Source organism: Paroedura picta, chromosome 8 (assembly GCF_049243985.1).
Source record: "Paroedura picta isolate Pp20150507F chromosome 8, Ppicta_v3.0, whole genome shotgun sequence".
Taxonomy (NCBI): domain Eukaryota; kingdom Metazoa; phylum Chordata; class Lepidosauria; order Squamata; family Gekkonidae; genus Paroedura; species Paroedura picta.
Genome location: NC_135376.1, coordinates 15,505,426 through 15,532,976, shown reverse-complemented (window position 1 = coordinate 15,532,976; position 27,551 = coordinate 15,505,426). Strand labels below are relative to the sequence as shown.

The window sequence follows — 27,551 nt, the reverse complement described above, 5'->3', positions numbered from 1 at the left end:
GCTTTGAACACACCGAAGTGCTAAATGTTATTACTGATGTTTCCTGACGGTCCTCGTTCCCTGCAGAAATAGCTATGACCTCGTTCCTTCACTAGTTCAGGAAACGTAAAATAATTTTTCTCCCTGTGTTTTTAATTTTTTTTAAATGAAATGCTTGCAGCAATTTACATACATCGATACATCTTTGTTTGTAACCACCTGTTGGGTACTTTGTGTCTCCTTCCTTTTCTCTCTGTTGTGCTGCCCATCCTTCCTTTCAGCCTGTGCCAGGATGTAAATCACTTTTAATATGGTGACTACTAGAAAGAATAATGACCCAGATAATGCCAGTTCGAGGTTCAAGTTGTGTATTTGCTAAATATTAAAAGTCTCTCCCTGCCCACCACCCAAAAAGCCAAAAACAAAACTCACTGTTTCTTTGCTCGGCTCGCTTTCTGCTTGGTGGTCCAGGTCCTGATCCCGCTGCTCATTGGCGTTGTTTGGATCTTCCTCCTCTGCATCTTGGGGATGCTGGTTGTGCCGCTCATAATCTGATAAGAACAATCCAAATCATTCATTCATTCATTCATCTGGCCTGTACTTCAACAACTCAACTGGCTTCCAATTGAATTTTGGATCAGGCTTAAGGTGTTGGTTCTTACCTTCAAGGCCATACACGGTCTGGGCCCAATATACCTTAGAGACCGTCTCTCTGCCTATACCCCTAAAAGAGCATTACGCTCCGCCACTGCCAACTGGCTAGTGATCCAAGGCCCCCAAAAAGCACGTTGGTCTTCAACAAGGGCCAGAACTTTTTCTGTCCTGGCCGTGTCCAAACTCCCAGAATTCCCTAGGGCAGTAGTCCCCAACCTGCGGGCCGCGGCCCGGTGCCGGGCCGCGAAGGCCATGGCGGCGGGCCGCGGCTCCCTCTCCCCGCCCCCCTGCAGTAAAAAACTTCCCAGGCCACAAGCTTGCGGCCCGGGAAGCTTCTTACTGCGGGAGGGCAGGGAGAGGGAATCAGGGTCGCGCCCACGCATGCGCAAATGCACCATGTGCGGCTGAAATCGCGCATACGCTGCACTTTCGCGCATGCGGCCACGCACGACGCATTTGGCCGCGCATGCCGCATTCGCGCATGCACGATGCGCGTGTGCGGCCCGCTGCCATGCCGGTCCCTAGCCTCAGAAAGGTTGGGGACCGCTGCCCTAGGGCCTGCAAAAGGGAGCTCCTCCACCAGGCATTTGCCTGAGACCATCAACAGGTCCCCCGTCAGACATCCCTCCATGGCCTGAACCAGTCTGTCCTCTCTGGGGGCCTTGGCTGGGTTCCGTTCCTGTTGTATTGTTTATGTCCACTGAAATTGTGTTATTGGATTGTTGTTGTTGTATTTGTTTATGTTATGTATTAATTCGTTCCATGTATCCCCCATGTTGCATAAAAACCGCCCTGAGCCATATGGAAGGGCAGTATAGAAATCAAATTAATCATCATCATTCATTCATTCATTCATTCATTCATTCATTCATTCATTCATTCATTCATTCATTCATTCATTCATTCATTCATTCATTCATTCATTCAAAAACACCATCATAAAACTGAGCACCAGATTTGTAAGCCACTAAAAAAGACAATAAGCCTACAGCTTGAATTCAATACATTTCCAAGAACAGCAAGAGTTCCACACACAGAACACCTCACCTTTCCCCTCCCACTGCAGCCCAACCTCCCTTCTCCCCCAATGCTGCTCCTGAATTGTATCCACTGCAAGATAGAGGATGTAAGCAAGCCATGCTCTGTGGAAGGACTAAGTCTGAAGGTGGGAACATTTCATTGGATCCAACACTGTGCCTGGATGCCAAGTGAAATCTAGGACCACCTGCACAGAATTAAAGATGCAAGTGGAATACAGGCAGAGCAAATAAATTGCCCCAAAACAGCCACTTCCACAGCATGGAGGCATGAAACCCACTTTCACGCCAAATGCAGCCCGTTACTTTGCAGAAGGAACAGCTGTTTTCTCTAGCCTGGCTATGATCCCCTTGCTGGAAAAAAAAAGTTATTTAAGCACTGGAAGTTGCATACAAGGAAATAAGTCGTGTGCCATAGGATCGCCATTGAAAGCTCCACCCCATGGAGTTTTCACGGCAAGAAATGAGCAGAGTGCTTGGCCATTGCCTTCCTCTGTATGGCAGCCCGACATCCAAGTACCCTCTGATGACATCAGGTTAGTCTGGACAATTAGAACTGCTACAAAGGAATGACCTGTCCCATTTTTGGAGAAATTCACACATTTGGTTATTAAAGAAACAGAAATGTGTCTTATTTGTTAAAAAGGGACATTGGTTATAGCATTGGGCACAAACTGGAAAATTCTGGTTCAGGATTCAAAGCCCCAAGGCCAAAGGATCCAGACGCCCTGAAATAGGCAGATTTGGGACAGTCTGTTTCACTCTCCTAACTGGAGGTAAGCGAAAGAGAGGCTTGGAAGCAGAAGGGAACAAAATCCATTCCTGAAATGGCTTGGAGCTGTGAGGCTGAAATGGCTGGCAGCCATTTAAAGCCTCCATTTGGAGGGGAGAGGGTTTAATGGAGGATTTAAATGACCCAACCCTCAAACTCAATTGGACAAAAGGTCTGGGAAACATTCTGAACCTGGGTTGTGGGGGGAACCAGCCAAATTCATAACGGATTTAAGGTTGTGAACCAATTTGTGACCATCCTTGAATGGTTACAAATTACTGGAACATGGATCATCATCATAATAATATTAGAATCTTCTGCGTACTTATATGACTGTTTGATTTTTTTAAAGGCTTTTAATTGATATTCAGTCAAAAGTTAGTGCTATTTAAAGATCATTCAGAGAACGAGAGAAAAGCAGTCTATAAATCTACAAAGCCAGGGGAGGGGGGAGACCACTCACTTTCATCTTCTTCCTGGGCTCCCTGCTCCTCTCCTTGCACGATATCCTGATCTAGATTGTCATAATGAGACTGTTGGCTGAAAAGATGACACAGACAGGTCAGTTCAAGTGGCTGAGTAGAAAGCGATAGACGGAGGGTAAGAGAAGATACAAGCTAATTATACCATTCTCTGAGGCTGACAGTGACTAGCAGGGGCTCATGATAATTGAAATCCATGGACAACTGGAGGGCCACTGTTTGGCCACCTCTGAACTAGACCTTAATTCAGGGGTAGTCAAAGTGTGGCCCTCCAGATGTCCATGGACTACAATTCCTCATGAGCCCCTGCCACCATTTGCTGGCAGGGGCTCATGGGAATTGTAGTCCATGGACATCTGGAGGGCCGTACTTTGACTACTGCTGCCTTAATTCCTCCACTGGTTCCAATTATATAAATAAAGGGGGAAAGAAAGGCCTTGCTCCTCCCCCCATCCCCATCCGTAAGTAGGCTGTCTGCTTCTACACAAGAAACCTGGCCCACACTCAACCAGTCACTCATTCCAAATTAATATTAAAAATACATTCTCACTTCACACAGCACGACAAGGAGGCCCATGAGGGCTTGCCCGCTCTCTGGGTGAACCTGTGTACTTCCTACAACACTCCCCCACTTTTGGGAATCTTCTGCAACTACGTAAAAATTAGACATGTTGAAGAGGGGGTCCAATTGTTTACTTCAGTTTAAGAGACAAGGATTAGGGGTTCAAATGACAGGAAAGGAGATTCCACTTCAATATTAGAAAGCATTTACTAATGGTGAGAGGTGTTTGCAGATGGAATATGTTGCCTCAGAGGGTTGTGGAGTCTCCTTCATTTGAAGCTTTTAGGAAGGGACTGGATGAGCACCTGATCAGGACTGTGTGTTTTCGAAGTCCCTTAGAAGATGGGGCGGCTGGACTGGTTTGCCCTTTGTGGTATCGTCCATCTCTGTGTGATTGTGATGACAAAGTGGCCAATTAATTAATGTGGAAAAGGTTCTTTGAAGGCAGAAATGGAATAACTACTGTGGTAGGGGCAGGCACTGAGAATACCTTTTTAACATGGTATTGTTATGAGAATTAGTGGGGTACAGCGTGTCATACTAGGATCTGAGAGACCTGGGTTCAAATCCCACAAAACTCACTGGGCAACCTTTCCCTCTGTCTGCCTAACCTACCTTACAGGACTCTGGTGGGGATAAAACAGAAAATGAAGAGCTGCACCAATCACAGGTATGGAAAAGCAAGGCCAATGGTGCAAACTAGGTAATATTATTTTTATTGCTTAAAAACCCATAACCCTACACTCATATATTTGCCAACCTTTTACTCTTTTTTTGTTGAATCGTTAGAAGACAAGCTGATCCCCCTGAAGAAGCCCTCTACGGCAAAACCCGTTGGAAATTCCTTTTAGTATTCTCGTTTAAAAACCTGAGTCATAAAGTAACTCGCCTCCATTGCCCTGAGGCCCCTGAAGAAAGGACAAAATCATATATATTTGCGCCAAACGAACCCAACAGGACTTCTTAGGTTTGGCTCATACATCCTGGCACCTGGCACCCATCACACGGAACATCCCCGGCCACACAGAGCAAAAATTCTAGGAACGGAAGGCATTTGGAAACACTCAACGCCCCTCTCCAGGGGATGGCAGGGACTGAAGTTCATTTGAAAAGATAACCTTAGGTGGTGTTTAAATTGCTCCTCATCCTGTTCGGCCTGTCTCCGGAAGGACAGCTCTTTCTCTTGGAGCTGCTGTTGCCGCAGCAACTGCTCCTGGAGTCTCCCCTGATGCAGGGACTCCTGATGCTCCCTCAGGCGACTGGCTTCTTCGGCTCTTTGGGCGGCCAACCGCTGCTGCTCCAGCTGCTCTTCGTAGGCCGATTTGTACCTTGTTATAGTCTTCGCTGTAGCTGGTTCCTGGCAGGAGACACCAAGTGACACGGATTTGAAGACTCAGACAGGGTACCAGATTCTGAACCGAACAGAGCTGCTGACTGCAAATGGCAGAGAAAGTCCAGGTGGGTGGTGGTCCCGGCACCAGGCTGCGGCTCCCTCTCCCCGCCCCCTCTCCCCTCTCCCCGCGGCCCGGCAAGCTTCTTACTGTGGGAGGGGGGAGAGAGGGAAGCAGGGTCGCACACGTGCAATGCGCCATGCGCGGCCGAAAACACGCATGCGCGGCACTTTCACCGGACAATCGTCCTCCCTGCTGCCGCTGGTCCCCAGCCTGTAAAAGGTTGGGGACCACTGCAGGTGGGCACTTAAAAAAAATTATATACTGCTTCTCTGGAAGACTGCTTGAGACAGATTGTAATGTAAAAATGATGCAGAAAAACCATAAAACGACATAAAACCCATCACGTAATAAAGAACGCATAAAACAGCCTAAAAAAATGTTCACAGAAGCCCTCAGGCTGGAAGAAAAAACAGAAAGACAGCTAAAAAACATGGAGCTCCCAAGTTTAAAGCCTGGGTAAAGAATGAGTATACACAACAAAGGAAATTTGAGGAGCTGTGGACCAAGGAACCTCAAGAAAGCAGGCAGGGGCTGAAGGGAGAAGAATTTCAAGAACCTTGAAAGGTCAACACAATGGAAATGAATTTAAGCCAATGCAGGGTGGAACACAATTCTTAAAAAAATATATATAATACCAGTATTTATTAATCAAGTTAACAACCCAAGGCTTTTCGCATACAGCCAGCTTGGTGTAAGGTTAAGAATACGGACTTCTAATCTGGCAAGCTGGGTTTGATTCTGCACTCCCCCACATGCAACCAGCTGAGTGATCTTGGTCTCTTCACAGCACTGATAAAGCTGTTCTGACCGAGCAAGAATCTCAGGGCTCTCTCAGCCTCACCCACCCCACAGGGTGTCTGTTGTGGGAAGAGGAAAGGGAAGGCGACTGTAAGCCACTTTGAGACTCCTTTGGGAAGAGAAAAGAGACATATAAGAATGAAACCATAGTCCAGCAGCACCTTTAAGACCAACAAAGATTTATTCAAGGCGTGAGCTTTCAAGTGCAAGCACTCTGATTTCATTGTGCTACTTCAGACCAACACAGCTACTCATTTGAATCTAAGAACCAACTCTTCTTCTTTTTCATAGCCTCAATAAAATCAATACCTATGTACATACTAATGCAGGGGTAGTCAAACTGCGGCCCTCCAGATGTCCATGGACTACAATTCCCAGGAGCCCCTGCCAGCATTTGCTGGCAGGGGCTCCTGGGAATTGTAGTCCATGGACATCTGGACGGCCGCAGTTTGACTACCCCTGTACTAATGCCTCCACTGACCAGATACATTTTGGCATTACTGTCTTTATCATTGGTCAGGCATCAAATAAAATCTGCATGACTAAAATTTACAAGAGTGTGCTCCGCATAATAAGACTGACTGGACACTGAGGGCCCGGTTTTGAAATATTAGAGGCCTCAAATAGTTTTATCCGGCTTTCTGGCCCACAGAATCGACGATAGGTCGATAGTGTTCTGAATGTATCTTTTTTCTGTAAAGGAGCCAACTGGCTATAATAATTATGGTATTTATTGTATATTTTTAGGTTCTTTACTTTTGTTTGGGTCAGAAGATTTCTCCCTTTTTGTTTCTGGGAAGAAGAATTTCACACATCACTTATAACAGCTGCCAGATCTCTGGGCACAGGTCACAAGCAAGATCTAACGGCGTCTGAAATATGGGAGGAATTTGTTAGCTGGATGAAGATAAGTGGGCAGCACTAGGCCAAAACCAAACAAGCAGTTTTGTGTCCCAGAGGCATGATTAAGAAGGCAGAGCTTCTGTTCCCAGATTCTATTTACTGTGAAAACTAAGCAGGCCCTCCTATATTTCTCTTTCTGCCTGGCCCTTGAGACTCCTCAGATCCTTGAGGCACATTTCGGAGGTAAAATGGCCTCTCAGGATGTTTGAACAGATCTCAATGAAGGGAAGGGAGCCCTCAAGTTACAAAAGTCTCTGACAGTGAGCCTCACTCCAAGAGCTGTGGAGTACCACACTGGCAAATTTCCCCCCACCAAGTCACAGCTGACATTTCTTATTTATTTATTACATTTATACCCCACCCTTCTGTAGAGGCTCGGGGAGGCTTACAAAGGATTAAAATAAAATACGTAAATATTAATGAAGAAGATTCTTATATTGATTCTTATATGCCACTTTTCTCTACCCGAAGGAGTCTCAAAGCGGCTTACAGTTGCCTTCCCTTTCCTCTCCCCACAACAGACACCCTGTGAGGTGAGTGAGGCTGAGAGAGCCCTGATATTCCTGCTCGGTCAGAACAGCTTCATCAGTGCTGTGAAGAGACCAAGATCACTCAGCTGGTTGCATGTGGGGGAGTGCAGAATCAAACGCAGCATGTCGGATTAGAAGTCCACACTCCTAGCCACTACACCAAGCTGGCTTGACCATCATCTGGGCATGGAATTGTGGTCACTGTGGGGGGCGCATGAGTTTCCTGAATTATGCAGGGGGTGGACTAAATGACCCTGGAGGTCCCTTCCAACTCTATGATTCTATGAAATATAAATTCACTAAGCCAGTTTCCCTCCGCCTGCTTCCTCAAATGAAAAGAGGGAGGAATAATACATTTGTTTAGATGACATTGAATTGGATGGGTTGTTAAGGGGTGGTTTGCCATTGCCTGCTCCTGTGTCCAAGTACTAGCCAGGGCTAACCCTGCTTAGGTTCCGAGACCTGACGGACTTAATCTTGCCTGGGCCATCCAGGTCGGTTTAAGAACAAAGTGCAAAATGAAGAAAGATTAAAAAAATGAAAGGAGGAAGAGATGCAAGGAGCCAAGGCAACAAGAGAGAAAAATAACTCCCAGGGGATTCCTTTTTGCTGCAGGGAATGACTGATTGGATCAAAACAACAAAAGTAGTATTAAAAGACCTATTCTACATTAATAAGCTGGGGTGCTTTCCCTTCTACGTATCAAAACAGGACGCCCAGAGATGCCGGTTTCTGCACCTACATGAGAACAACACCAGGTATACAGAAAAAAAAATATTTTTCTTAAAAAGCCTGTTTTAAAAGATCCACATGCATGCTCATTTTCGTCGCAACTAGGGACAGAAAGAAAGAAAGAAAGAAAGAAAGAAAGAAAGAAAGAAAGAAAGAAAGAAAGAAAGAAAGAAAGAAAGAAAGAAAGAAAGAAAGAAAGAAAGGCTCTCCCCAACTAATGACTGTAAGAGCAAACCACTCACCTCCAAGTGAGCATGTTCATGGAGCACGTTGTTTTCTTCTTCCTTCTCCTTCCACTCACGCTCCTCCGGTGCTTGGTCCAGATCCTCCGCTAAGTGTTCAGGCTGACCTGCCTGCTCCATTTCTTCTTCTTCAAGTTCCTTTTTGTGCTCCTCTTCCACCTGTTCCAGGTGCTGCTCCTCCTCTTCTCCCGCTTCTTGCTTCTGCTGAATGTTTAATTCCTGGCGAGCGTGGCCTTCCACCGCTTTCCCACCAGGATGAAATGCTACAGCTCTATGTCCTCTTCCTTCTGCATGGATGCCTTCTCCTTCTTGAGGATGTTCACCATCCACGGTCACCTGAAACCATACAAAATATTCGGTGTGGGCTGTTCGTTTCTAATGCTTAAGGGCCACAAGTCAATACACCAGTACAACACGGACCCATAACATTTACAAGTTGCTTAGGGATGATCACAGAATCATAGAGTAATAGAGTTGGAAGGGACCTCCTGGGTCATCTAGTCCAACCCCCTGCACTATGCAGGACACTCACAACCCTCTCGCTCACCCACTGTAACCTGCCACCCCCTTGAACCTTCACAGGATGAGCCTCTCCGTCAGATGGCTATCCAGCCTCTGCTTAAAAATCTCCAAAGATGAAGCCCCCCCCCCCCCCTTGGAAGCCTGTTCCACTGAGGAACCGCTTTTACTGTCAGGAACTTCTTCCAGATATTTAGAAAGAAGTTCTTTTGAATTAATTTCATCCCATTGGTTCTGGTCCGTCCCTCTGGGGCAAGAGAGAACAACTCTGCTCCATCCTCTACAAGGCAGCCTTTTAAATTCTTGAAGATGGTTATCTCCTCTTAGTCGTCGCCTCTCCAGGCTAAACAGACCAAGCTCCCCCAGCCTTTCCTCATACATCTTGGTCTCCAAACCCCTTACCATCTTTGTTGCCCTCCTCTGGACATGCTCCAATTTGTCTACATCCCTCTTCAACTGTTGTGCCCAAAAGTGAACGCAGTACTCCAAGTGAGGCCGAACCAGAGTAAAGCGGTACCATCACCTCCTATGATCTGAACATGATACTCCATTGGATACAGTCCAGACTGTCAGGCTGCAGTTCTACCAAGCATGAGGTACAATGGGATTCCAACTCGTCCCAGGATAACAGAAACCGTAACAGCTGGCAGCAATATAATTCAAGCACGGGAAGTAAGTTTCAATTCACAGATGCAAGTCTACGAGAGCTTACAGTCTATTATTATTAAACGGGCAAATACTATATCAATTAGGGAAGAATTGGGCCATTAAGCTGAAAGGCTAAGGGGCTCAAGACAAAAGCCAATACTCTGGTTTCTCTTAAGATGGTATAAATCTTTCGCCTTATATACAAGACAAAAGACGGAACATATTTCAACATGCTCCAAAATAAAAACGAAACTTTAAAAAGCAAAATAATATACACGGAAAGGGCATGAAGCCTAAAAAGCAACATTGAAAGTTAAACCAGCAGCTCGCAGCAGCCTGTACTTTGAAGGCAAATATCAGCATGACCTTACAGGCGGTTGTGATCTCAGTTCTACCTCTGAGTCCTCTTTCTTTCCTGTTTGATTTTTCAGCAAGAAAGTTGGAATCTTATTACTGCCACGTCCTTCTGTGCTGCCAGAGAGGTGCTGGATTGATGTTATGGTAGCCAGTGGCTGTTTGAAGGGGATAATGGTTTTGCTTCCTTAACTCCTCTCATCTTATACCTTCTTCTGATTTTTAAAAATCTTTTCTAATTACTTGGAATTCTTGCCTTGAAAACCTTACGGGGTCGCCTTAAGTCAGCCGTGCCCTGATGGCAAAACAAACAAACAAGCAAAAACTAAAATTCCTGATTTCCAGATGCTAGGACCAAACTGCATTTTGTGACCTGCGATTAACATCTCAACAGAGCCAGGGTCACCCCTGTCAGAAACCAATACAGTGCCTGAGACAGATCTCGATCTGATTCAATGAAACAATTTTTTCTCAAGTGCTGTTGAATACCTAAGAGCATGTCCATGCACCCTGGCTTGGGACCAGAACCTTGAATCTTATTCAGTCTCCTGTCTGGAGCCGTATGGGTACTAAATATGGATATGAAACTTGGTCAATGAGGAAAGCTAACAGAAAGAATGTTCACTTAATTGTAATGAGGTATTGGGCGAGAATTTGTTTGATACCATCTAACCACCAAAAGACAAATACAGTATTTGCTGGCATATAAGACTACTTTTTCCTCCTGAAAAACATGCCTCCAAGTGGGGGGTCGTCCTATATGCCGGGTGCACTTCAGTTGGGATAGACATAGCTGCCCATAGTACTGTAATGTAATGTAACAAACTCTATATTTTGAGTGGAAATGTTGGGGGGTCGTCTTATACGCCCAGTCATCTTATACGCCGGCAAATACGGGTAATTGGGTTCTAGATCAAACTGAGCTTGAATTCTCCCTGGAAGCTACAATGACTAATCCAAGCAGTTCATACTTTGGTCACATTAGAAGATAACAGTCTCTGGACAAGACAATGATGTTACAAAAAGTTGAAGGCAGATGGAAAAGGAGACAAAACATGAGACGGATTGACTCAGGACAGAAAACCATGACACCGCAAAAGTTGAATGCCGATTGCGTGTTCCACCGTGAATCCTAACAGGAAACAATCATTTCTGGGGCATCCATCCATATGAAAAATGTTTTAAAAGAGAGACGGAACAGCAAAAAGCTCATCTGCCTGTGCAAACTCTCTGTGTTTGAATTGTGCACAGCTCTCGCCGCAAACAAACTGCCTCCTGTCAGCCACATTTATGGAACTGTTTCCCTTCCAACCCACCAGCCACGTTTACTGCCAAAAGCTCGTTTGACAGATATGGGACAGCCTGTTGTTGAGCTTTATTCTTTCTGTATTTTATTCCTTTGTTACGGGGATAATCTGGGTTTTTTTTTAAGTTCTCCCTATGCAATCAAAAGTGGAATTGCCTAGGCAAATAAGACAACCCTGGGCTCTAAGTGACTTTCTGTTAGTTAACTACAGCCACATGATCTTTGGAAAGAACTGAAGGACCACTGGGACAAGCGTCCCCTGTTTCCGCAGCCATAGAATGTCAGTGTCCACACACCTAAGGCAGCAAGGTATATAATAAAACCTTTCCCTTCAGGTCCTCCAAGCCTGTGCAGAAACAAATGGAGCCAGCCTTAAAGCAGGTACTGGGGATGGCTGCCCTGGTTTTCTTGTTTTCTCCAGATAGACACTTAAAAAAAAATGGCATGTCAAAGGCCTCCCAAGCAGCCCCTCAAATGACACTCAGCTCCTTCCGATGCAGTTGTGAAGACAAAGCAGAATCGCTACAGGTCTGTTTAACTGCTGAGGCACTTGAAGGGGAGGGTGGACCAAGACGGGCAGCTGTGTTTGGAGTCCAGAAGCATATTTTGGTATTTGGAGCTGCTTGGTTATAGAATCATAGAATCATAGAATCATAGAGTTGGAAGGGGCCATACAGGCTATCTAGTCCAACCCCCTGCTCAACGCAGGATCAGCCCTAAGGTTGTGGAGAGGGAATGACTGTAAAGGGAAGGTAGACTGTTGATGTCTAGGAGGTGTTTCCATCAGCCAGCATGTGAAGTTTCTTGAAGTTTCCTGCATAGAGCAGGGGGTTGGACTAGATGGCCTGTATGACCCCCTTCCAACTCTATGATTCTGTGATTCTATGATTCTTAGGGGACCCAGTGGTGTCCTAAAGACTCAAGTCCGAGCTCAGCCAGTATTCTCTGATTCTCATTTCTCTTCTCCGCCCCTATTGTCTTTTTCGTAATGTATTTATTTACTCCATTTATAGGATTCCTTCCTATGGGGACCCAATGAGGATGACATAATTTCCCTGTCCTCCATTTTACCCTCACAACCACAACAGCCTTGTGAGGTAGGCCAGACCGAGAGAGTAAGTGGCCCAAGGTGACCAAGGGAACGTCCATGGCAGAGTGAGAATTCAAATCTGGGGTTCCTGGACCCTAGCCTGATTCTCCAGTCACTATACCACACTGATTGTGTGTCATTGTGAGTCTGGAAGTCTGTGGTAACATTGGCTGATTTCGAGCTCTGTTTGTGTCTAATCGGGCAAGTATGATTGGCTTTTATTATACAAAGGATGTATACACACACACACACACACACACACACACACAAATCCTTAATTCATGCTTTCTCAACCAGAGTGTTGTGAACCGCTGGTGTTTATTGACTGCCCTAGAAGGGTTTCCCAAAGGGGTGGGTTAATTAGTTTATATATATATATATTTAATTTGGTAAACATTTATTGGGTGATATAACCATCTGTGGTCCTGTTGACCCTCTTCCCCTCAGTGGCCAATGATGGGCCTGAAGGGGATGGGAAGGAACCCCCCTGGGCATGTATGCAGCTATGCTTCCAACCATATCCTGCATGATTGAGCCATTTCTGGGGTTTCTCGAAGCCTGAAGAATGTTTCAGGGGCATCTCAATGGTAAAACAAATTGAGAAAGGCCACCTTAATTGGTTATTTCTGGGAAATGTTGAGTAAAGTTTTGCTCTGTCAGCTTTTCTTCAGGCAGTGTAATGAAGACAACCTGAACACTTGTAGAATTGCCTTCCCGCATTGCCATCACAAATGTACAGCTTGAAGGGGAAAGGAGAGGCACTAATGGGGAACAGGAGAGGCACTAATCAGCAGTGTACGCACGTCATAGAATAACAGAGTTGGAAGGGACCTCCCTGGGTTATCCAGTCCAACCCCCTGCACTATGCAGGACACTCACAGCCCTATAGCTCATCCACTGTAACCCGCCACTCCCTTGGGCCAGCTTGGTGTAGTGGTAAGGAATGCGGACTTCTAATCTGGCGAGCCGGGTTTGAATCTGCGCTCCCCCACATGCAGCCAGCTGGGTGACCTTGGGCTTGCCATAGCACTAAGAAAACTGCTCTGACCGAGCAGGAATATCAGCACTCTCTCAGCCTCACCTACCTCACAGGGTGTCTGTTGTGGGGAGAGGAAAGGGAAGGTGACTATAAGCCGCTTTGAGACTCCTTCGGGTAGAGAAAAGCGGCATATAAGAACCAACCCCCCCTCCCCCTCCCCCTCCTCCTCCGGATGTTTAGGCAGAATTTCTTTTGAATTAATTTCATCCCTTTGGTTTGGTTCTGTTTAGACGGAATTTCTTCTGAATTAATTTCATCGCATTCGTTCTGGTCTGTCCCTCGGGGGCGAGAGAGAACAACTCTGCTTCATCCTCCATATGGCACCCTTTCAAATACTTCCAAAAATCAAAGTAGAATGAGAAGCAAAATTTTATCTTCAATACTAAAGTAAAAGACACACCAATCCTTGTTCGTGCCCTACCTTACCGGGTCACAGTCAACACATTTTCCAAGATCACCTGGGTGCATTTTGTCACATGCACACAGACAAAACCAATCTAAAATGTTCGTTATTATTGCTTAAAAGCGGGCTATTCCTACCTCCTGTTGCTGTTCAGCCATGTTTGAGTCATGCGCTTTGGGGTCCCTTGAGGAAGAAGGCGCTTGCGTCACTTGCACAACATGTGGCTGGTGGAAACTTTCAGGCTTCTGGAAACTCGGCATCCTTTTAAGGGTGTCCTTCAGCTGTCGGTATTCCTCCACCTGCGACTGGAATCCAAACAGAGCCCTTAGAAATCTCCGTCCAACAAGCTGCTTTTTAATAAAAACGGCAGTGAAAGCAGCAACTCTAATCCCACAAGTTTAAGGGAAAGCACCAAACAGCCCCCAAACGTGCATGTGCTACAGCTAGATGTCTGTAGGCCTCAGCATGTGCCAAATTAATACATTGCAGCGGACATGCAAAATGTAGCGTAAAATCCCCGCAGAAGAGGAACGGGGATTAGTATTTCATGCCACGCAGAAGAAGAACAGACAGTCAGGAGTGAATTATTACGTTTCCTTTCAACCTTTAAAAATACACACAGAGAGGCGACACCGTGGGTTCCTGAGATAACAACAAGAGGACAGAGTTAATCTCATGCACTCCTTCAAATGCTTGTAAGAAAACTGGTTTCCCTTCATTAATGCAACCGTTCCTCTTTGCAGCAGGTTATGAAATACAAATCGTCTACCAAAAGAACAGGAGCAGCACAGAAGACGCCCAGGCTCAGCCCAGGATGTAACATACACTGTGCAGGAGAGATGCCACGCCGATAATTTTCATCTCAGTTTGAAGGAATGTCTGACAAAGGCTCTCTGTCCAAAAGCTATTTGCACAATTCTACTCTCTCAGAAAACCTCGTTGCTCAAATGCAGGTGTCCCCAATCCTTCGAAAAGACTGAAAGGGGGTACATGAAGTGCATCTCAGGTAGGGAGGCCAGACAGCTGGTGGTCTTTCTAGGCCTCAAATGTAGAGCTGGTGGAACAGCTGTGCCTTACAGCAGTGGTCCCCAACCCCCGGTCCGGAGACCGGTACCAGCCCATGGATCATTTGGTACCGGGCCACGGCTCCTCGGCTGCTGCCTTGGGGGCTGCTCTGCTACTCTGCTGCCGGCTCACCTTTGGTGCTCTCCAGCGGCTGCCATGGCTGGGGCTCCCCCTCGGCGTGGCACTGCGCACTGGGGCTAGGGTGGCGGGAAGTCAGGGGCGTGGTGGGAAAGCAAGTGGAGCAGGGCCTCGGCAAAAGACTACTCTCCCCCCTCGGGCCTCAGTAAAATTGTCAAGCGTTGTCCAGTTCCCAATGATAAAAAGGTTGGGGACCACTGCCTTACAGGCCCCGTGGAACTGTCCAAGGTCCTGATCTCATTAGGCAGAGCATTCACCAGACCGGGGCCAGAGACAAAAAGGCCCTGGCCCTGGCTGAGACCAGTTGAACTTCTTTGGGGCTGGAGACAGCTGTCTAAGACAGTCTTACAGTTATAGTCCTGCCCTGAAGTATTGCATGAATACATGAAACTGCCTGCCACCAAATCAGGCCCCTAGTCCAGGGGTAGTCAAACTGTAGCCCTCCAGATGTCCATGGACTACAATTCCCAGGAACCCCTGCCAGCATTAGGCATAATGGCATAATGTGGATACTCTAAAAAACGCCACCCCAGTTTGGTCACGATCTCCAAGCAAAACTCCATCTGGAAGCAACCTGTGAATCTCATGTGTTCCATGTTGGGACTTAAGCACTCGCTTAGCAGAAAATTCCTCTCCTGGAATTCCCTCAAGCAATGGAAGACCAAAGTTAGAGAGAACTTGGAGAAAACCCACGGAAGGTTTAGACTGCAGCCTCTGAGACGTGAAAGAAAGATCCCTCTTTTATCCACACATTCATGCCAGCCCATAATAGAGTTGTCAAGAAACAAAAAGAATTCATGGCGCTATAATTTTGCCTTAGCAGAAATTTCTCCAGGCATGCATTCTCTCTCCCCAAGAGCACACACAGGTTGTTAACCGGAGATCCTTACGTGGAGAAGGTTTGCATGCATAAAAAGTCCCTGTCAGCAGAAATAAAGAGGGAGGAAATTTTAGGAAGAACTGCCATTCGTTCAAAGCAGAGTGAATGCACAAAAAAAAACCCCCATTCTCCTGGCTGACCTGTGCAGCTTCTAGCGCACTCTTGTGCTCTTCCAATGTCACTACAAGCTGGTCATGTTGGGACAGTAAATTCTTATGCTGCAGCTACATGAGAGAAACATAAACAAAAACTGGTGGCTGGTGTGCTTCCGTGGACACCGAGGCAAAGGCCTTTCCTTCTTTGAACCCCCCAAAAAATCTTTACAGCTGTCAGCTCACTAAAAACAGTCTGGTCTCTTGCCTCTTCATCAGTTAATTGAATCAAATTCAATATATTTATTTACATATTGACGACGTCTATCTTAAGGGCCTTTTTGTTGGCTTGCTAGGGCAGGGCTGGGCAAACTGTGGCCCTCCAGAGGTTCATAGGCTACAATTCCCATGAGCCCCTGCCAGCAAGTTCTGGCAGGGGCTCATGGGAATTGTAGTCCATGGACCTCTGGAGGGCCACAGTTTTCCCACCCCTGTTCTAGCGGTTGGTTGTGCTGACTCCCACAAGTCACTGGGTCTTCTCCACTTTTCCCGTCCCTTGGCAAAAGCTGATTTCTGGAGTCACAGAACCTCGTAGGAGGAATAAAAGCCAGGAGGGTCACGGGAACTGCAATTAACAGGGAGGAAGGGGATGAAACCCTTCTTTTCTTTTCTCCATTTCCATCAGTGCCGATCCACTGATCATGTCCCCTCTCAACCTCTTCTTCTCCAGGCTGAACATCCCCAAGTCCCTAAGCCTTTCCTCATAGGGCTTGATCCCCAGGCCCTGGATCATCTCCACCTCTCTCCCCTGCAGCCTCTCAATGATTTTCAGCTCTTTAGAATTGCGGTACTGTATGGTTTGATCCAAATTCATTACTAAACATTTATTGGTGGACAGCTAGTGGTTAATCTGGCTAGTTGTACTTTTGGAGATTTTGCCAAGAGAAACGGGATATGCGCCTGAAAATGTGTTGGGGGGGGGGGCTTGATTTTTTTTTTTAATGCTGTATTTTGATGTTCTGACTTCCAAAGGTTACCCTGGGCAACTCAGTAAAAGATTGGTATAGTGTCATCAATCACATAAAAAAGCAACTGACTAAAAAGTCTCGAAGACTGAACAAAGTATGCAAACTGTGCTGAGCAGAAGGGAGATCCCATAGATGCAGAAACCCCACAGGGACATCCCAGATGGTAAAGAAATCCCTGGACTGAGGGTTCTCAATCGACACCACCTTCCTCTATTCTTTCACAGCATGGAAGGGAGACTTAAGTCTTCCACCCAGGCTCCATCCAGATCGAATGCCCCCCCCCCCAGCCTGGGATTCATGTTTCTTCCAGTGCATACCTCCCAGTGCATACCTCCTAGACTGCCCCTGGGGCAGACCCAGGAAAGGGTCCAAGAATCATGTACCATGTACTTTGGGCCTTCAAATACAATTTTATTTTCCAGTTACTATTTTTCCTCCCAAATTCCCTTTTGCAAATGAGGAGGGATTTTCCTCCCTTCCTCACTTTGGAAGGTCGGAATCTTACCTTCACATCTTGAAGCTGCGTGTGAATATCCTGGTGGGCTTTTCTCAGCTGCCTGTTCTCTTCCCGCAGATTATACAGGGATTCTATTAAAAATCCAATACAAATACAGAAATTGATCCTACGGCCCTAAGGAGGGGGAGGGGAGAATGAGCTTCACGCTCCAGGGGAATTCTAATTATGTTCCTAAATACTTGCTCTCTGGCAGGGCTGAAAATTGGTTCTGTGCCATACAGGTGGGCAAGGTCAAGGAACCGGGCCGCCTCCCGCCTGCCCAATTGAATTAAGGAACACAACGTGATACCCTTCAGCTTGGAGAGCTCTTGCCCCTTCTCCTGCTGCATCTCCATGTATCTCTGCTTGTGATCATTAACTGCTCGGCTGAAGTCTTCGGCCTGTTTCCGGTGATCCTCCTCAAGGTCTGTGTGCAGCTTCTTGAGCTCTTCATGTTGGCTCTTGCAAAGGGGGATGGGGGGGGGAGAGAAAGGGATACACCATCACAAAGGAGTTCTGCACCTGATGCCCTGTTAGCTCTATGAACAAAGTTTGAGTCCCACGGCAACTTTAAGATCAACCAAGTTTTATTCAAGGCATAAGCTTGTGTGCGCCTGCAGACTTCTTCAGATGCCAGTGTGCAGGCACACGAAAGCTTATGCCTTGAATAAAACTTGGTTGGTCTTAAAGGTGCCACAGGACTCAGACTTCGTTCTGCTGGCTACCCACCTGAATCTATGTTAGCTGTATGCAGTTGGGCTTCCAGAACAAACTTGGTCCTTGGATCAATCTAGGCTGGACACAGGGATAAGAGATGACTTGGGCTACTTGCATGGAGACGCTTTGGTCTACCTTGTCTCCCTCTTTCTTGAGGGATGGTGTATTAGCACCACAGATGTTTTCCCCTGCTCCACTTTTTCCCAAACATCCTTGAGTATGCATTTGGGAAAGATGGCAGTCAAAGAGGGTTTGCCCATTATGGGGGAGGGAAGATGCAGATGTTCAGACCTCCCTGCCTGTATCACCACCATTTATGCACGGCATCCCCTTGAGCCTGTCGTTCTCCCTCCCCATCAACAATCTTTTCGGGGGATGGAATTAGCAGTTGATCCCGGTTCAAGTTTCCCATGGTAGGGAAGGGGAGAGGAGGGGAGGTGGGCCCATTTCAATGTTCTGTTCCTTGTTTCGGCCTCAACCATATGCCTAGCAGAAGAGCATCCTCTTGCAGGCCCTTTGGAACGTTGATTTGGGTCAATCTTTTAACACCATTTCAGAATGTGCTTTTAGTATGAAAACTATAATTTCAAGCTGCTCAGTGACCTGAGCAGGTTACAGTAGATGAGCGATTGGGATGTGAGTGTCCTGCATAGTGCAGGGGGTTGGACTAGATGACCCATGAGGTCCCTCCCAACTCTATGATTCTATGATCCATTTTTTAATGCTATGGCTGGAGATTTTTTAAAATTTTTCGGTTTTCATTAACAGCTTTTAATGATGTTGTATGTTTTTATTGCATTTTATTTGGTCAGCCACCTTTGGGAAGTTCTCTGGATTGGCAGCATAATTTTTTTCTAAGACAGACAAAGAAGGCAAGAAAATTTTGTACCAGAAAACATAGGAAAGAACTGGGGGTAGATGGGAGGGAGTAATTCATGTGATCACATCCTGCTTCCACTCTGTTGAACTAGGGTACAGCCAGCAATTCCACAGGGTAGCCATTTGTATAGGATAATTGTGAAAATTTTTTGCAGAATTAGGCTTTCTTCCCTGAAGTCAAAAACGGTATTCTAACTGCAAATCTTCAACAAATGTCAAATAAGAGTTAAAACTAAATGTCATCATCATTAAAGAATTTTTTTTTTTAATTTGAAGAGCTGGAACTTTTTACTACCCAAAGAAGTCACAGTTTACAATGACACGGCTTAAAATCTGGATTGGATTTTCACAAGAATTCATACTTACCTTCAGCATCTGGTGCTGCACATTCAGGGAGCTGTACCTGTTATTGGAATCTTGCTGTGAAACGGGAAAGAGAACAGTATATAGTTAGCTGACATTATTGGCAACTTCCCAAACAGCTGGTTTGAAAGATGGCCCCCATATCGCTTGTGATGCTTCTATCTTGCCACTGAGATTAACTTCCTTCTACTTTAGCAAGGACTCACTGGACCTCACAGTGAACCAGCACAAGAAGCAGGGCCACATCTAATTCCTCACAGTAACCAGACCCAAAAAGACATCCCAGGGAATCTCTGGCAAAAATCTAACCTCTTCCAGAGCTTGACGTTCAGACGCCGGGCACTTAATCAGCTAGGGGCACAAGTTGTTCCCGTGAGCGTTTCCTTTACCTAACACCGAATCCGGGCCCATGTTTGGTTGAGCCCCTGTTTTGTTCCACTGCCGGTTCACAGCTGAACCTCAAGAAGACAAAGAGACTACTGTGGAATTAGCTTTAAGGCTATTGATGAAGAAACTGAAATTGGTAAAAGATTTGGTATTGAAGAAGAAGAAGAAGAAGAAGAAGAAGAAGAAGAAGAAGAAGAAGAAGAAGAAGAAGAAGAAGAAGAAGAAGAAGAAGAAGAAGAAGAAGAAGTAGTTTTATTGTAGTGATTGTCCATTTTAGTGGGTTTTTAATGGGTTTTAGTTGGGCTTTTGTGAACCGCCACCAGCCTCATGGGAGTGGCAGTTAATAAATTTACAGTTGCCTTCTCTTTCCTCTCCCCACATCAGACATCCTGTGAGGGAGGTGAGGCTGAGAGAGCCCTGATATTATTGAAGAAGAAGAAGAAGAGTTGGTTCTTATATGCCACTTTTCTCTACCCGAAGGAGGCTCAAAGCAGCTTACAGTCACTTTGCCTTTCCTCTCCCCACAACGGACACACTGTGAGGTGGGTGAGGCTGAGAGAGCCCTGATATCACTGCTCGGTCAGAACAGCTTTATCAATGCCGTGGTGAGCCCAAGGTCACCCAGCTGGCTGCATGTGGAAGAGTGCAGAAAGACAGTTGATTGTTACAGATTTTCACCATCAAAAAGAAAGGCCACAATCCAGAAATGAGAAGGCAATTAAGACTGGGAAGGGCAGCCAAGAAGGAGCTAGAAAAGATCCTTAAGGGTAAGAATGTATCAGTGGCGAGTAATTCATGTCTTAGCATTCCCCACTATTTATTTATGTATTAATTAGTTAAACTTTTATTCTTCCGTCTCTCAGTAGACACGCGGCGGATCACAGCATAATTAAAATTACATACAATTCGAAAATACCATTAAAACTCCAATTCAGATTAACATTTTCAGCATAAATCAAGCTCTAATACTGCCCATAAAATTATTACAATTGAATCTGGGGGTGGGGGTGGGGGGTGGAGGCTCAACCATGGGTCTGACAGAATAGCTCTGTCTTGCAAGGCCTGTGGAACTGTCTAAGGTCCTGCAGGGCTCTGGTTTCATTTGGCAGAGCATTCCACCATGCTGAAGCCAGGGCTGAAAAGGTGGAATGCTCTGGTTAAGGCCAATCTGATCTCTTTAGGGCCAGGGATCCTTAGATTTTGGTAACTAGACCTTAATGCCCTTGGTGGGGAGGTCATAACAGAAGAGGTGGTCCTGAAGATATGAGGGTCTCAGGCCATTTAGGGGTTTGAAAGTAAGAACCAGAACCTTGAATCTGATTCAGTCTCCTACCCAGAGCCAGTATGGGTACTAAATTGGTCAATCAGGAAAGCTAACAGAAAGAATGTTCACTTAATTGTAATGAGGTATTGGGGGAGAATTTGTTTGATACCATCTAACCCCTAAAAGACAAATAATTGGGTTCTAGATCAAACTGAGCTTGAATTCTCCCTGGAAGCTACAATGACTAAACCAAGCAGTTCATATTTTGGTCACATTAGAAGATAACAGTCACTGGAAAAGAAAATGATGTTACAAAAAGTTGAAAGCAGACGGAAAAGAAGGAGACACAACATGAGGTGGATTGACTCAAGACAGAAAACCATGGCCCTCAATTTGCAAGGTCTGAGCAAGTTTGTTAGCAATAGGATATCTTGGAGGTCATTATTCCATGGGGACACCATAAGTTGTAAATGACAGCATTTCACACACACACACACACACACTGAGTTTTGCTTCCCACCTTTGAATGAATTACCCAGCAGTATCAATCTGCACAGTATGAAATGTCCACCAAACTCTTGGCTAAAGCTGACCCAGAACAGAGTCCCTCCTTCCCTGGAACCCTCTTACCTGGAATTGCTCCACAACCCGAGAGCCACTCTCCCTCATCCCCTCATGATACGTACAACTGACCCTCCCCCTTGCTCCCCTCCCTGCTTCACAGGCCATGAGAACAAAAAGAGTCTCACCTCAACCTGTCCTATAACAGGTGACAAAACTGCTCACCAAAGTGTTCTTTTAACTGGCTCCAAACTCCACATTTGTGCGCCTGCAGAGTTCCCATACATAAGGACACACAATCCTGTTTATTTCCCCCATTTGGATTACTTCATGCCCAGATGTCTGGACCTGTGCCTCAATGCTGGATTCCAAGCATTTCAAGATTATCTCACTGTTATCATCTCACTGATCATTCTGGCTTCCCAGCCTGTGTGGAGTAACTTGCTAGTAGGAACCTTTCTAAGCTCTTACTAACTGTGTTTGCTCACTTACCCTTCCTTTATTTAGCGTCTCTTGTGCTTCCAGTTTATAAACAAGAAAATCTGAAAAATAAAAGGGGTTGGAGAGTAGAGGTTTTTTTTTTTTAAGTGGCATATTTACCTCCAAACAGAGGATGCTACAATTTGTGGAAGAAGTTTGAATGCAAACAAAATGTTGGCTATAATCTATTTTTCTGTTGTAGCTGTTATAAACTGCCTTGAGCTGCCGGGGAAGAGTGGCATATAAACCAGATTATAAATACACTTTAAAAATCAATTTACAGCCACGAGGTATTCGGCCATAAGTTTCTACACCCATCTCAATAACTTTACCATTGCGACACATCTGGGAATTGGTAGTGGAGTCTGTGAACCAGCCTCACCCTTGATTCTGAGGTGATGGGAGGAATTTTGAACATTCGGTGATGGCCCATGCCTGCACACTTCATGTGGCGGTTAACAAGCAATGTACACATATGCATGTGAGCTGGTCATCAGGGTCCGCTTCAGTGAGAGATGCACAGTGGAACAAGACTGGATGGAGAACGGTATACTGCCTTTGATAGACTAGGGGGTCTGCTTTGGTCAAAGGCGGCTTCTAAGAAAGCACATACGCCCATCCCAAATTGACTGGGAAAAGGGGTTATAAGAATAGATCAGAAAATATGGGTCTTTTAGAGCAGGGGTAGTCAACCTGTGGTCCTCCGGATGTCCATGGACTACAATTCCCATGAGCCCCTGCCAGCGTTTGCTGGCAGGGGCTCATGGGAATTGTAGTCCATGGACATCCGGAGGACCACAGGTTGACTACCCCTGTTTTAGAGTACAAGAGTAAAAATGTGTCTTCAATTTAGTACACACCATGGTAGACAATATGAAGTTTATTGTGTACACCACTAGATGGCACCACAAAACCATTAAACTGCCTAAGAAAATTCATCTACTCCCTGGAGTAAAAGTGTTTGAAACAGATAACTTTTTTGTTTTAGCACCATAAGTGGTTTTGGGTTGAAAATTAAAACCCTACTTAACACTTGCTGTAAGAACTATGGGAAATTGTTCTCTATGCAAAGTGCTCACTAAATTCCAGGAAGCTCTGAATTCTATAAGCGATAGAAGTTAACAGATATGCAAAGCATCTACTGCATCCATATTTAACCAAGCAAAAAGCCTTGAAAAGCCAACTAAAATTTAAGACATTACCTTCTTTTGCTTTCTTGTGTTCAAGCCTCTCCTTTTGTAGAGACTTTTCTAATCTTGACCGATGCTCGTATACAACTGAAAAGTCAGAAAATACAAATTGTCAATGCAATATATCGCTATTGCAAATTGTGGATACTTAAATCCAGAGATTGAGGCAACAGACAAAACAGATCTTTCTACACACTGAGACTTTTCTCAAGTTTGCTGAAAAATCTGAAATAAAAAATACACTGATGAGTTAATCCCCTGCAACAATAAAAGCAACACATGTAGCTTTAAGAAATGAATGTTCTTAGTGACTGTTGCCAGGCTAACACATTACTGCCAGCCTGCAAGCCTTTGTTTCTATCAATAAAAAAGAAGGGGGAGGGGAAACATTGTTTTGATCTCTCATTGGGGTCAGGTCTGGCAGCAACGCTGGACAACTTACTACTACATGATTTGCATGATCTTCTCAGGCTCAGCTGCTCACTATTGTTCAACAGCAAATATCCCACAAAAGCTAGTGAACTGTATTGGTGAGATCTTTGACCTAGGATCTGGAAAACCCAGGTTTGGATTCTCAATCTGCTATGAAAGCTGGGTGTACATGGGCTACTCTAACATATCTCACAGGGTTATTGTCATAATGATAGTGTCAGAGATGGAGGTTGGGTAGAACCATGCCAGGAAGAAAAGAAATGTTAACAAAATAGCCAGAATTTTGCTTTGTAACAGTGATGGGGGGAGGGAACTAACTCTCGAAATACTATTTCACAATTAGATAGATCTACGAGCAGATTAACAAGCAACCTCTCCAAGATGCAGTTCCTGTGGCTGGGTAGGAAGGAGACAGGACAGGAAGCACATTTGCCCATTCTGGCCAGGACGCAACTGACCACAAAGTCCCGAGCCAGAAATCTGGGGGTGACTCTGGATGTCTCAATGTCCATGGAAGCGCAAGTCACAAAGGTAGCCCACCAGGCATTTTATCATCTTTGTCAGGCGAGGCTACTAGTGCTCTACCTGTCCCCGTAAAACCTGACCACAGCGATCCATGCAATGGTCACCTCCAGAATTGACTGCTGTAACTCGCTCTATGAGGGCCTGCCCTTGTCCCTGATCCTGAAATTGCGGCTGGTCCTCTCCAGAACATCTTGGAGGGCCCATATCTACCCAATGCTGAGGCAGCTGCATTGGTTGCCAGTTGCGGCCTGGATCTGATTCAAGGTTTTGGTTTTAAACTTTAAGGCCCTTCATGTTCTGGGATCCACACATCTGAGGGACAACCTATCATTCTATGCCCCCCGCAGGGTTTTACGCTCTGTAGGTAGTAACTTGCTGGTGATTCCTGGCCCCAGGGAAGTTTGTTTGGCCTCAACCAGGGTCAGGGCCTTTTTGTTCCTGACGCAGACCTGGTGGAATGAGCCCCTGGAAGAGCTGAGGGCCCTGCGGGAGATTCCAGAATTCCGCAGGGCTTGAAAGACGGAGCTCTTCCGCCAGGTCTATGGTTGAGGCCAGATCTGGAAGACCTGACGGTCCCCCTGACAGATGGGCAAATGAAAAGACCAGCCAACTATCACTGTGTGCAGTGAACCGGCACTCAGAGCCCTCCTGGCACCTGGATAAGAGCTAGTTTTCTCACTGCCATTTGGGGGGGGGGGTTAATTGTTCTTTAATGGGATAACTAATTGTATGTTTTATTGGGGGTTTTATATGCAACCCGCCGCGAGACAGCTTGTTGAGAGAGGCAGGATATAAATTAAATAAATAATAATAATAATTATGATTGTATAGTTTCAAAAACTAACCATAACAGTTCAAGGTGGCTGTCCCCCCCCTCCCCCAAATTGCAAGCCAATGCAATCTTTTAAAGGAACTTTATGGGGTCTTTATTCTGAATGAATAAAATCTAACTATTGGAAGCCCCCCCCCCAATAAATGTACATAACACAAGGTAAAACAGCCACAGACGTATAAAGTATAAACAGGCAAACTGGTTCACAAGACTACAGCTGTGACCCAAAGGGACAATAAACTTTGACAGACATCCCAAACCAGTCAATATGCGCCAAGTGAAATAGTAATACATCAAGAAGTGTCAGAAATATTTGCAATCTCATTACTCTATTTTTTCTTGCTATCATTGATTGGGATTTGAGGGGAAGGGGAGTGACCACAGCAGAACAGAATATTAAAATCATTTGCATTCTTTCTCTCCTATATAAAAATGTCTTAGGCGGGTCTACAGACGACCATGTGACAAGCACAATTCACACTGTCACTGTAGGAAATTCATGCCATAACCAATATGAGAAGAGCATCACTGTGAATTTGTATACCGTGTACAGTTGCCAGGTCTGAGTTAGAAAATACTTGGAGACTTTGGGGGTGGAGCCAGGAGTGGGCAGGACCTCAGTGGAGTATAATGCTATGGAGTCCACCCTCCAGGGCTGCCATCTTCTCCAGGGGAACTGATGTCGGTTGTCTGGAGATGAGCTGTAATTCCAGGGGATCCACAGGTCCCACCTAGGGACTGGCATCCCTATACCATGGACCACCAAAATACAAATGGGGATCCTAGAGCAAATCAGGCCTAAACTCTCCCCAGAAGCTAAAATGGCCAACTGAGGCTATTGTAATTTGGTCACATTATGAGAATACAAGAGTCACTGGAAAAGACAATGACACTAGGAAAAGCTGAAGGCAGTAGGTAGCGAGGAAGACTTAGAATCATAGAATAATAGAGTTGGAAGGGACCTCATGGGTCATCTAGTTCAACCCCCTGGACTATGCAGGACACTCACATCCCAATCGCTCATCTACTGTAACCTGCCACCCGTTTGCCTTCACAGAATCAGCCTCTCTGTCAGATGGCTATCTAGCCTCTGTTTAAAAACCTTCAAAGATGGAGAACCCACCACCTCCCGAGGAAGCCTGTTCCACTGAGAAACCGCTCTGTCAGGAACATCTTCCAGATATGTAGATGGAATTTCTTTTGCATTAATTTCATTCCATTGGTTCTGGTCCGTCTCTCTGGGGCAAGAGAGAACAATTCTGCTCCATCCTCCCTATGGCACCCTTTAAAATACTTGAACAAGACTATTGCCAACAGGACATTTTGGAGGTCATTCATGCAGATGGACACTATGATTCAGAAGCTACTAAATGGCACTTTGCACACACAAAGAGACCTTATGATTTGGCATAAAGGGTGCCAAAATCTCACAGGAATGCTCTACAGACTTTTCAGAACTAAATAGGAGGGTAGAGCTTAATCTACAGAAGAAGTGGAAGCCACAGTTTGGAGATTTAGCCAACCCCGGCTCCCTTTGGAAAAGAAAGGAGCATGTGGTCCATAGATCTTTCAGACTTGTTCACAGAGCAGCAAACTAACATTTCTGGCTGAAGCCAATGCCGTCAATGGAATTTAAGCCATTTATCTGTTGGCAAATTCTCATCCACCATGCCATAAAAACCCCTCCTTAATGAAGGCGATTAATTTCACAGATGATTCCTCTCTAATCCAGACAGCTGCTCAGCTTGTCCTGAGCCCACAAATCATTTCTATCTTTGCCAGCATAAATGAGGATTGAAATGATCCGATGACCCTTCATGAAGCAATCATCAGACATTCAATGTTCATTCAAGAGCCGCTGTCCTGCACCAGAACATGCAATCTGGCCCAGTGTTATGTCCCATGGAAGCAGCTTCCAAGATCCCACGTAGAAATTCACAAATAAAGCATGCCGACAGTAGCTGTAGTTGTAAGGAAACAATGTGCTCAGAGAATTGACAGGAAGATACCTCTGGTGCTTGTAAGCTGCTTTGGGACTCCTTTGAGTAGTGCAAAGTGGGATATAAAAAAGCAGCACTTCTTGTAAATAAAAAGGTGAACAATATTTTTGAACTTCTCTTTTGCTTTGGAACTTGCGGTTGTTTCTCCCATGTTTTTCATGGTCCTATTATGAAACTAATAATGATTTACTCATCTGAATACAGGGCTACATGCCTGGGGGGGGGGGGGAGATCTGATTTCACCAACAGCAGGTTTGGTGTTTGTGATATGCCACTGATATGCCAATTTTTTGCTGCTAAACTTCACAGCAAATTCTTCTTTGGGTTTTTACCCCAAAAATGGCAAGGGGGAATTAAACCCCTAGAAATTATTATCTGGATTAGAAATTAATTTTTCCAGTTTAGAGACATCAGTACATAGTGTTGACTGGGTGTTGGTAAGCAGCCCATAAACAACCTGGAATAAGCAGTATCTCTGTTCTCCCAAAATTTTCCACTTGGCATCTGAAGCCCTTGAAAACCAAGAGCTTATTCATCCCTTCTGCATTCTTCCTTTTTCATTCAAGAAGGGGTAGCCAAGTGGCTCAGCCCAGAGGACACTGGAGTGTTTTAGCTTTATGTAATTAAATGTCATTTCTATATCAAATAACAAACTACGGTGGGAAGACAGACATATTGATTTATTTAAAACATTTATGAGCTGCCTTTCGACCTTACA

At 45.4% G+C, this 27,551-nt stretch overlaps 1 protein-coding gene across 7 annotated transcripts in view; it reads right to left on the bottom strand.

Moving 5' to 3' along the window:
* GOLIM4 (golgi integral membrane protein 4) overlaps positions 1–27,551 on the bottom strand; it is a 59,141-nt gene that overhangs the window by 9,339 nt on the left and 22,251 nt on the right. For 5 of the 7 annotated variants that reach the window (XR_013233427.1, XR_013233426.1, XR_013233428.1 and 2 more), the window contains exons 2-12: positions 23,057–23,131; positions 21,867–21,916; positions 19,166–19,219; positions 17,514–17,664; positions 17,213–17,295; positions 15,728–15,811; positions 13,642–13,809; positions 8,146–8,481; positions 4,605–4,843; positions 2,906–2,982; positions 412–530 (exon numbers count right to left, since the gene is read on the bottom strand). Coding sequence is in view for 4 of the 7 variants with exons in the window: in XM_077348489.1 (XP_077204604.1) it covers positions 412–530; positions 2,906–2,982; positions 4,605–4,843; positions 8,146–8,481; positions 13,642–13,809; positions 15,728–15,811; positions 17,213–17,295; positions 17,514–17,664; positions 19,166–19,219; positions 21,867–21,916; positions 23,057–23,131 (1,436 nt within the window). In the remaining 3 variants the exon portion in view is untranslated. The remainder of the gene's footprint in view (positions 1–411; positions 531–2,905; positions 2,983–4,604; positions 4,844–8,145; positions 8,482–13,641; positions 13,810–15,727; positions 15,812–17,212; positions 17,296–17,513; positions 17,665–19,165; positions 19,220–21,866; positions 21,917–23,056; positions 23,132–27,551) is intronic. The other 2 variants (XM_077348491.1, XM_077348490.1) reach the window with 1 other exon arrangement.